Raw genomic sequence first — 11,682 nt, 5'->3', positions numbered from 1 at the left:
ACTAGCAGCAGCACCAGCATCTCATCATCATCATCATCAGCCACAGCAGCAGCAACAACAGAAGCGGCATCATCATCAACACAGGGGATCAGGATTAAATGTTAGATCATGGAGTGCATCAAGCGAACCCAGAAAAAAAGTGTAATGATTTAATCGGGTTTCGGTGACCTCTCCGGGGAAACAAATATAATAAAGTAGTCCAAAAGTATTTGATTTTAGGTTTGATTCGACATAACACGCTTACCGTTTGGAAATAAATGACGGGGTACTCGCCTGGTTACACTCTCCTCATAAGGCAGTGGTGTAACTAGACCAATGTTATTGTAGGCCTGTCAGGCTAGCCTCTAGGGTATCCTGAAACATACCTTCCTTGGAGAAATTTTGATCGCGTAATAGTATGTCTGTAATCGAAAGTTCACGTACATCACACCTGAACATAGTGCCATTTCAGTTTGAATGGCCATTTTGGAACAATTTTGCTTGGTCGATATACTAACTCCTATATCAAACTGGTAACAGGTAGGCGAAGCTTTACCGTGCTTTCATAGTAGTGTTGGCTACGCCACTGCCCGAAACCATTTGAAGGTCATGGCCTACAATGCCTTGGTGTAGCTACGTCAATGTCCACGTCTGTGTGAATTTATTTTTTTAACATCTTTTGATTCAATTAACTTGTGTCATATTCCTGAGCTAGGTTTACATTTTATTGGCGACCGTTAAAGCGGGCGTCCTTTAGGAAACACCCTTTTCTGGTTGCATACAGGAGAACGGGTAATTTATAAAGTTCGTATAAAATTTGTTTAATTAATCGTACATAGTTTTCGTTAAAGCGTAATGATGAATGTTTTGACGGGACGACACAATCGGAACTCCTCGGCTAGTATCAAGATATGGCGAAACTTGCCGGAGATGGCCGAGTTGTTACGATTGGGGACGACAGTCGTAGAAAAACGTGATTTCAAATTAATCATATTGTTGTTTCTTTGATCTGTCCCAAGCACATGCATGAGGGTATTTCCTCGATAAATTACGTAAGTGTCAGAATATCTTCATTCATATGGAGAGTCAAATATTGGTTTATATGATACGTGGGCATAGGTGGTGCAAGAAGATATTGTGATAAATAACAAAAAGTAAATGTCTCCATTAAGCCTGCCAAATCGTCGATGGGGATGGGGTCGTTCCATAATGCAACCAATGGGCTTTCATTGTAAACTTTGTTTCCTTACCCAACATTATAAAAATAAACGAGGTTATTTATATATTTTATATACCTTATATATTTGGAATGCAGACGATCACACATATTTTTCTGAAAACATTAATACATACTATTAACAAAAACGGCACTGTTATGCCGAGCTTTGCCACAAACTTTTCTTGTTATCCACTAATGTACGTTCACAAATAAAAACGTTTTTCTCCTTCTTTATTGTTTTTGAAAACAATTTTGATAAACACATATATATCGATATAAACATATATTCCGCTATACACACTGTCACATATACAAACATAATTATATTTCCAGTTATTTCTTTACTTGAATAGGCATGACATAAAGGAAACAAAAATCAAACTGTATATTAAATATTCTCGAATACTTCTTAAAGTCCCATAATGTGATGCTGGAAGGGTTTTAGCATATAAGTTTTAACGCTCCTCATGATTTGCCACTCATTTTTTCGGCATACACTTAAAGTGCATTTTACAAAAACATGAATGAGTACCTATATGAATCTGCGATTTTTCACTAAACAACATTGATGATAGCTCCACCTACTTATCTGCCTCATTTGCATATAGTAAGTCAGTCGACCAGTTTGGAATTTCGTTGGTATTTCCCATACATTTCTTTTTAATAAAACATCATGTGAACCTCGGGAATTTATCAGACATTATATGAGACACTTATCAAAGTTAAAAACTCACTTTTATTTTGTTCTCAAATATTTTTAATCCTAAGTGGTACTGAGGCTTTAACAATCTAAAAAAAATCAACACTCTGAACACATTACGATGTACATTCATAATCTCATTTGGTAAAAACATGTTTCTGAATGAGAATTCAACATGCCGCGTTACTGGCTATCAAACAATCGCAACAACTCGGCCATCTCTGGCAACTTTCGTCAATTCTGTAGGATACTGGCCGAGGTGTTCCGATTGACTATCAAATTTAAATTCATTTCAGTGGACGGGTTACAATGCTCCTATCAATGTTTTGCACCAATATCCAACGCATTGATCTCCCCTACACACAAAAAGCACAATAGATCGCTGCCACCATGAACGAGTATAGCTGGATTTCTTCTATATTTAGTAATACATTATTTTTTTTTTAATGTGTTTGCTTCTCTATGTTTTATTTGTTGTATCAAATTTCAATTATTCAAGGTACATAGAGGGTGAAATACAATTTTTTTTTTTTACAATATTTACCGATATATGATAAATGATCTGGTGGCGTGCATGGTGGCATTGATTACTGCACTGTAAGGGAAGTAACACTGCGTGGAGCTACCCCAGTGTTAGGGGTAAGTGGCGGTTATACCCTTGGATTCAGTCAAAACTGCTTCTCTTGTTGGGCAGTGATTACGAACAGGTCAGGCCTGGTCCATCCAAACCCCTACTGCTGGGAGTCTTTCGCGGTCTCTGAAGAATCTTTTGTGCAAAATATTGATAAGTGCATTGCCATAAGTTAAGATAGGCGGGGCTGATCAGCAACTTAAGCAAGCTCAAATGCGTTGCTGCTCCTCCTGGTCGTGCAGACGCTCAAATCGGTCTGGATCCTTAAGGTGCGGTCTTGACACTCCGCCTTGGCAAACTCGCACCTTGAATTGTAAATGAGTATTATTAGTTACACTGTTAGTAGCTGGGGGTGCACGGGATATTCATACCATGCGATATCGAAGCTTGAGCGTGGTATGAAACAACTGAGAGTGTATATCCCATACACCCTAGCTGTGTGTGTGTATACCAGCTGATAAATTACGTCATATACGCTACGCCAGATGGCAACATTTTGCTTAAGATGACGACTTAAATCAAAGATAACTTTTCTTTTACTACACCATTTTAAATGAAACAAAAGGCATTCTATGCCGCTTAAAGAGCCAAGCCTTCGTTTTATTACCGGAGTTTGATAAGGTGATTAGTTGCATCAAACACTTCGACAAACATGTTTCCAAAACAATGTTTTAACAGTGCTCCGTCAGACGTGTTTTAAGAAACTACACTCTCAATCAAACTCTGGTAAAAGACCGAAGGCGGGGCTGCGTAAGCGGCATAGACTGTGCTACGTTTCATGGTGAATAAATAAGAAAGTTATCTTTGTTTAAAGTCTTCATTCGAAGCAAAATATTGCCTTTCGACGTAGCATTTATGACGCAATTAAGCACGTGGTATACACACACTGCAGCTATTGACAATGAAACGATTGTGTCTCATTGAGAACATTTGACTAGTAAGTAGTACATCATTTACAGTGAGGGTTTCGTTTGGTCGCCATTTTGTTTTTCTCGTTTGTTGGGTATTAAATTACAAAAAATACCAATTTGATAGCGACATGCATGTAAAAGGTGATATATAGACTTAGAAGACTTAAAGATACGTGATCTTAACACAAATTTAAAATTTTCACATGAATACGTTTAAAATTATGTAGCTGTAAAACCATTTTTTCTCCTTCATTTTATATCCCCAATTGTGACGATAGCTGGTAGCTAATAACAATACTGGCGCCAAGACAAATGCCCCTCCCCCTCCCACCCGTCCATATGGGGCTCGATCACACACGACCTTCTGGTTGTGAAGCGCAAACCTTACACCACCAGATTACTTTACATTTTTAAATGATTTTAAAACGTCACATTTCAACTTACTGGTTTCTGTAGAATTTCCGGTTTGTTCCACAAACGAGGCGCAGCTCATCTGAGCAGGTGACCTGGTCGATGTTTGAACACCATTGTTCACGGAAAATACTTCCGGTGTGAGTGTCACGTCGTCGCCTTTCTTCCCCAAAAGAATCTTGATGGACCCTGACCGCGTTCGCAGATATTCCCAAGCCCCGATATCCCTGCGACCCTACAGGGACTGCTGCCTGCGCTGACCGCCGTACATTTGAAGTCGCCGCCTCTAGATGCATGGATCTGCGGTTTGTGTTGTTTTTACATAAGTCAAGGTCGTTCTCCACTAGGAGAGACGTGTTGTTACACATGGCCTTTGCAAACTCGCAGCTACAATTAAAATTCAAATGCCAGATAATTACAATGTATATGGTGCAAGAAAATACAATTTAAAACCATTATGTTGCTGCTACTGTTGTTGTTGCTGATGCTGATGTTAATGGTTATGATAATGATAAATGGTGTCGACGGGGAGGATGGGTAGGAGGAGGAGGGGAGAGGAGGAGAAGGAGGAGGCTGGGAGGAGGAGGAGGACGATGAGAATGGGGAGGAGGAGGAGGAGGAGGAGGAGGAGGGGAGAGGAGGAGAAGGAGGAGGCTGGGAGGAGGAGGAGGACGATGAGGATGGGGAGGAGGAGTAGGAGGAGGAGAAGGAGGTAGAAGTGGTGGAGCAAGAGGAGTGAGAAAGAGGAGTGAGAACGAGTGAACGAAAAAGGGGTAAAAAGAAAATGATGAGAAAGGGGAGGAGGAGGCAGGAGGAGAAGGAAGTTGAAAGGGGAAAATATGAGATGGGATGAGCAGCTGGAAGGAGAGGAAGAAACGGAGGATTAAACAAATATAAGACATCATAGAGAACGTTAATGGTATAATGCTGAAAGAGACGAAGAGGATAATCTCAATGCTAAAACAGACAACCACTGTTTTGATAAGAATCTATGTAGGAAATGATTAAGTTAATAATGGCAAATAAAAATTACACAATACATGTATGCGCACAATAACTAAATTTAGCATTACAAAGGCACGTTTATTTCAATTCGATTGTCTTATATAGTACGAACATCAACGATTACATGCGAATTTGAAACGGAACAGATAAACTTTCACTGGTTTAAGTACAGCGTTGTAACAATCATAAGTCCTTTTATGATATGTTTGTATCGTTTTGACCGTGGATAGTAGACGAAACTTCACCATGCAGAAGCAACGTGCGGATAAATTACAGGCTACAGCGTATTCACTTAAAGACATGTTTATTATTTAACAATATGCTGCACAACAGCAGGAAACAACGGGATTATGATGACACAACTCACGTTTTTTTTGTGTGTTTTGTTAAATATAAGGGACAGTGGGTGCAGAAACTATTACTATTCACTAAACCTCTCTAAAAAGTAATTATCGTTGTTCGAAAGACCACTGAGTTCAATTAAAAACAATCAATATATCATGATTACCCTTTCATACTTTGACGATTGCATTTTCATCATTTCGCGATTTCAACTTTATACAATTTTATCACAAATCGCGATTTCGTGAAATTGTGAAGTTGAGATAGTGTGAAATTGTGAAGTTGAGATAGTGAATTCGTCGGAAGTTGAGATAGTGAAATCGTGAAGTTGAGATAGTGAATTCGTCGAAGTTGAAATCATGAACGCGTGAAGTTTAAATTATGAATAATTATTTGTGAAAAGGTAATCATGAAATATTGAACTTGTAATGTCACCATCAGTCTTCCGTATCTTTGTCATGTAGCTACTTTAGTGTAAGAACAAAACAAAAACTGGTGAAATCGAACTGAGCTCTGTGGCTAAACATACGTACTCATTTTGGTAAAACTTGTGGTCTGATCCACAAATAGGGTCCAGGGTGTCCGGGCAGTTAATCTGGTCCTTGTATGTACAGAACTGCTCATGTATGATGAAGTCAGGGTCGCTCACGTTTCCACCGACAGGAAATACCGGCGCCACCGTCCCTGTAGTCGTCGTGGTGTTTCCGGGTATCGGCGTCGTGTAGATGCAGCCGCCTGTGTAGAGAATATTTAACGCGGTGTCCTTGCATTTGGCTTTGGCGAAAAAACATCTGTAATTGAGAAAAGAGATATTAGATAAATTTATGAGGCACAATATAGATTGATCCATTTTTATTTATTTTTTAATGCATTTTATTGTTAAACTCATTCGACTTTAAACGATCAAAACCAAAAAGCATATGATTTGTGTACAGATCAAAATAATATTATCGGTATTTTGGGGGAAATTTGTGGCCACGTAGCTATTAATATTTTTTTTTATTTTTACACAGATATTATGTTTTCTTTTTTGTTTTGATCATTTAAGACAAATAAGTTAAAGCTGCACTCTCACAGATATACCGATTTTACAACTTTTTTTATTTTTTTTGTCTTGGAAAGAGCAAATTTTTGCGTATATAACTGCAAACCAGTGATAAAAGATTGCTGACAAAAGATCAGATCACAGAGTTTCATATTTGCGTTCGAAAAATAATGTTTTATGGCTTAAACCGTTACTAACTGTTTAAGAAAAATGTATAAAACATCAATTTTTGAACTTAATTATGAAAATCTGCGATCTAATGTTTTGTCAGCAGTCTTATATAACTGGTTTCCAAGGATTTTCGCTAAAATTGGCTCGTTTCAAGACAAAAAATGAAAAAAAGTTGTCAAAACGTTCAATGTGTGAGAGTGCAGCTTTAATGATAATAATGCATGAACATTAAACAAAATGTTTGCATCAACCATTATTGTACCCCGTTAGGTCAAAGTACCCATTAAACTTCATCGAATATTTTTTGTTCGTTTTTTATAAATTATTGAAAAGAGTTGTTATCACATTGAACGGATCGCTCTGACGTTTGGTCCCATGTTTCATAGACGGACAGACTCAAGTTTGAGTTCAGACTCAAGGTTCAAAATAGAATATCTCAATTTCATTGTAATTATCCTACATGTACTTAAGCAAAGCATTGATGATTAGTTTGTTGAAATATATTTTTGGCATATTGTAAAAGGAATGAAATACAGATGTTGTTGTTGTTTTTTATTTAATTAAAATAAATATATTTTGGTCCCAGTCTAGACTCAGCTAGAGTTCAGACTGTTCATAATCACAAGCCCATTAAACCGATAACCTAGTATCAATCGTAAGGTCATTCAGTGTAAGACACCGCACCTGTGTTCTCAATCGTAACCACTCGGCCATCTCCGGTAAGGTTCGGGATAATGGCCGAGGTGTTCCGATTGTCGTTTGCTGAACTTTTATTTAACCCCAGTGTCCCTCTCGTGAAAATGTCATTAAGTGTGCCCTTATAAAACACTGTTCTATTTACGTTACTTACACCTTGTACTTAAAATACTGTCTGATTATGGAACATTAAGTATTTAAAGTAGAAACTGACGCACCCACGTACGTCATTCCTGAGTGCAGTTAAATGTCAACATGATGTGTGTCATTTTAGGACTTAAGGTGCCTGCATTTGAGCAAATATATTAACGGAAAAACTAACGAAGGAGCGGGCGTAGCCATAATAAATAGTGACATTTTTTTAGAATATATCATAAGTCAATTTGCGTTATCATTTATGTTAACTCTTTTTTCGATGTTTTTTTAAGGATTATCCTATATCTTGTTAATCCCAATACCGACGCTATAAAGCAAACACTTGTGGATAAAGTCTAACTACATACTTTGGTGAAAAAATACATTGTAAAAAAACATGTAAGCACAATATTTACATTTATCAAATACGAGATTGAATACGTGTCTTTTAAGCAGTATGTCCACAATAGTTGTGAGTGCTGTCCTCCAATTTGTGAACAAAAATGATTTGTATAAAATGTGATCTTAGAAAACAGGCATACATTATCTTCAAAAGGACGGTCTTTTCCCGCCCGCTCTTCAATCACTTACCAATTATAGCTATGTGTATAATAATAGCTCAACCATTGCATTAAAATGAGAGCAAAATTAATCTATTAAACCGCGCTTAAACAGAATGACGTTAACGTACAGGTTAGGGTAGACGTTCAGGTCGGAGCCACACACGGTTTCGTTGCCTTCTGGTTTGTAGGTGGCGTTGCAGTCGAGGGCGTTGATTCGGTCACAGTCGGCCGCCAGCGGAGCGCAGTGGCAGCAGTATAGCGCACCTGAGGCGGAACAACATACTGACGTCAATATTAAGGCTAGGGTACAAGTGACCTTTCCGAATGTAGGTGACGTTGTGGTAGAAGGCATTGGTTGGGTCATTCGGAGCATCAGTTGAAGTAGTTCGTATATTTTTGAATTATGCAAAATTGACAACTTTTGTTTTATTGGCATTAACTTCTTAATTCTTCTAAGAGGTGACAGAGACACTTAAAACACACTTATGCACCAGTCAATTGTAACCACGTCCCCCCAAGGTCCAGGGAACAGTGGGGACTTTGATTTTCGGTCCTGCTACCAAGCCAGGGTAAGACAAACTGCTGGTAAAATACCAGCCAAATGCCCCCGCACCCCAGGGACCATAGGTTAGGCCCATTCCCCGCTATTTTGGCGCGAAGACAAAATCACTGCATTCACCCGGCACTGCGGGGCCACCTCCACCTGGAAGCTAAAAACACGGCCTATTTCCCCGGTATACATCCGGACCTGGGCGGGGGGGGGAGGGGTTACAAATGACTGGTGCATTACCGGAACCGAACTACAGTCTTTAAACAACAGCGCACATGCGAGCAGTGACAAGTATACTTATAACACTATTCCGTAACTGACAGTATAGGCAGTGTAGATATCAACAGACTTTGAGTGAAGGAAAAGTTTGATAATAGTTCTTTACTGCTTATAGAAGTACATCTGTATGTGTGTTTGTCTGTAAAATGTTATTATAAATCTTAACTAATTATCGGCATTTATTTCTAATTGAAACACACAATTTAAGAAAGTATGACATTGCAATTTTACAAAATCAGTCTGAAGCCCCAATGACCAGATTATCCGAATTATCTGCCTGTCCTAGGTCTGTATTGACGTAAATGGTGTCCAGACTGTTGACCAAAATGAAACTAAGACACTAACCAGATAATGACCCACTGGCGGAGTAAACCGATGTCCGCTGGACGCTTTATTCTATCTTTTTTGTTGTGACGACATTTAATGTTGCTCTTTTCTTTTGAAAGCACTGGCACTTTCCTTTTTATTATGTTATTAACCGAATTGGACGTTTTGGGCCAGATGTAGATCACAGGCTGTCCAGCGGCCTTAAAATTCCTATTTTTTTCAGATTTGCTAATATTACTTATAAAACTCCATATTCAAAGGGAATTCCTTAAAAGGCCTTAATTTTAAGCCAATTCCATGTACGTGAAGTTAGCGGCCTAGCGGCCTAGCGGCCTAGCGGCGTGAAGTTAGCGGCCTAGCGGCCTAGCGGCGTGAAGTTAGCGGCCTAGCGGCCTAGCGGCGTGAAGTTAGCGGCCTAGCGGCCTAGCGGCGTGAAGTTAGCGGCCTAGCGGCCTAGCGGCGTGAAGTTAGCGGCCTAGCGGCCTAGCGGCGTGAAGTTAGCGGCCTAGCGGCCTAATATAGTATCTTATTTCAAAGTAGGAATATATGCTTATAAAACTCCGTATTCAAATGGAATTCCTAAAAAGGCCCTTATTTTTATGCCAATTCCTACTTTTTCATTTTTCTTCTCTAATTGCCTTATCAGTTTTGAAAATACAAACTAATACACTCACTATTTCATGTTTAATGTGTCTTTAACGTAAAATAACAGCTGCGACAATGGAACCCTGGTGTATGTCATTCCTGTACTTATAGTATGTGAGCTTATTTCTTGTTAAATTTGCAGAGGCAAGTCCATTATGATGTTTACAACCCCCATATTTAGCCCTTAAATTCCTAATTTTAGCCTTTAATTAGCCCTAAAAAATGTTTTTACCTCTTAAATTAGCCCTTAGTTCTTGTCAAAAAGTGCTGGACAGCCTGAGATCACAATAAAAATATCAAATGTTTTAAACATTCTCTTTTTATGCAAAACAGAAGGTATATATTAAACGAAAATAACAGAAACTATCAACCTTTTTTCACTGATTAACAATCAATGAGCCCATACCGGGTATAAATGTGTCGGGACGAGTTATTGGACCCACACCCACGGGCGGGATGGTCGGCGTGCACATTTTGTTGTCCGCTCTCCAGCTTAAGCAGTTACTAGTATTGGCATTATACATTGTTTAAGTTCGATAACCAAATCAATGGCCTTAGACCAATGAGACATGTACTTTAATTGACCAATATAGTTGGCTGTTTGAACGGGCTTTTACACTGTTCACGAATAACTTGAAAATAACTTGAATCCGGATGGAACAGCAAACTTTTTTAACTGAGATGCAATGCCGCTTGAAGACAGAATAATAATGTCATCATTTTTTTGTGAAAAAATCACACACATTACCTTGTTTCCAAAGAGATGACAGTACTGGCATTATTCTAAGTAACATGTAACTCACATCCAAAATATAGCATGACACAAATATCGCAGAATATTTTGCTTCTGTGAAAAACACCCTCAAAATTAACTTGACAAAAAATGGATCTAAAACATCACTTACCTAAAATAAAGCACGCAACACATATTTCGCATATTCCTATTTTAATTATTGCCATGTCTATATGTGCGGTAATTATTGAAACAGTAATATGTAGTCTAAAACAGTACAATGTAGTCTATGATTAACTCGTAGTATGCTTTGTAAACTAAAACAAAGTGTGGTCTATAAATGTCCAAACTTTCGTCATTTATCTTTCGCACCGTCACGGAATCACAGATCTAGGGCAGATTTCTCCGGCTAATCCCCGTCTTTTGATGAACTGGTGATCTAGTCTTGGCTCTCTGAGGACTTAAAGACGTATATCATAGTGTTTATTTACTCCTACTATATTTAGGGAAGCATGTTGATATACGGCTTGTTAAAGCTGCACTTTTACAGATTGACCGTTTTGATAACTTTTTTTTAATTTTTTGTCTTAGAATGAGCCAAATATTGTAAAAAAGTCTAGACAAAGACCTGATTTCAGTTTTTCATATTCACGTTCGAAAATTGGTATTTTATAGCTAAAAGCGTTACCAACAGATTCAGAATATAAAATTTTCGGCCGTTTTCCAAATAATTGAGATTTGTTCTATAATGAACTGTCTTATTTGACTAAACTGAAGGCATTAATGCCAAAATCAGCTGATTCTGAGACATCTTTTTAATGTCAATCTGTGAGAGTAGAGCTTTAACGCTCGTTTAAGGCTGTGTGTACCAGATTTCTTATCAATCTTTGCCAAAAATAGAGTGCACTTTCTCTTTGCTTCATTACTTTTGTACTTGATTAAATTCCGATTCAACAAGAGTTGATTTATATCCGATCTTGCAGACGCCCGATCATGTAAAGTAAGGGCTATTCTGTTAAGGTACATTTTCAGCCAAAAGTTTTGCCAAAATATCATTTACACCCAAGAAACCGTCGCAACACGGTCAGGGTTCATTAATATGTATTTCCAGTGCAATAAACTACCGACAATTTATCTCAAAAGATGAAAAATAGCGGTCAAATTACTTTTTTTTCTGTTGACAACCCGAAACGATCTCTTTTGTGAACTTAACATAGATGTTTTATATTTGCTCGTGGTTTATTATCATGAATCACAGTGTTTTTTTTATTATATTAGGCTTCATGTTCTACAATTTTAACTATCATGATTAAAACGTGATTAACTTGACATTCGTAACA

At 38.1% G+C, this 11,682-nt stretch overlaps 1 protein-coding gene across 1 annotated transcript; it reads right to left on the bottom strand.

Annotated features, from left to right (window-relative positions):
- Positions 1-2,467: 2,467 nt before the first annotated feature.
- Positions 2,468-10,615, bottom strand: LOC128233740 (agrin-like). Its single transcript, XM_052947564.1, has 5 exons — positions 10,515-10,615; positions 7,937-8,072; positions 5,732-5,989; positions 3,885-4,238; positions 2,468-2,834 (listed from the first exon to the last, which is right to left on the bottom strand). Exons 1-5 carry the CDS (start codon positions 10,567-10,569, stop codon positions 2,729-2,731), a joined length of 909 nt encoding a protein of 302 aa, XP_052803524.1. The 5' UTR covers positions 10,570-10,615; the 3' UTR covers positions 2,468-2,728.
- Between the last annotated feature and the right edge of the window lie 1,067 nt (positions 10,616-11,682).

Source organism: Mya arenaria, chromosome 5, assembly GCF_026914265.1.
Source record: "Mya arenaria isolate MELC-2E11 chromosome 5, ASM2691426v1".
Taxonomy (NCBI): Eukaryota; Metazoa; Mollusca; class Bivalvia; order Myida; family Myidae; genus Mya; species Mya arenaria.
Note: the sequence above shows the minus strand (reverse complement) of the source record. Positions and strands in the feature narration are given on the sequence as shown.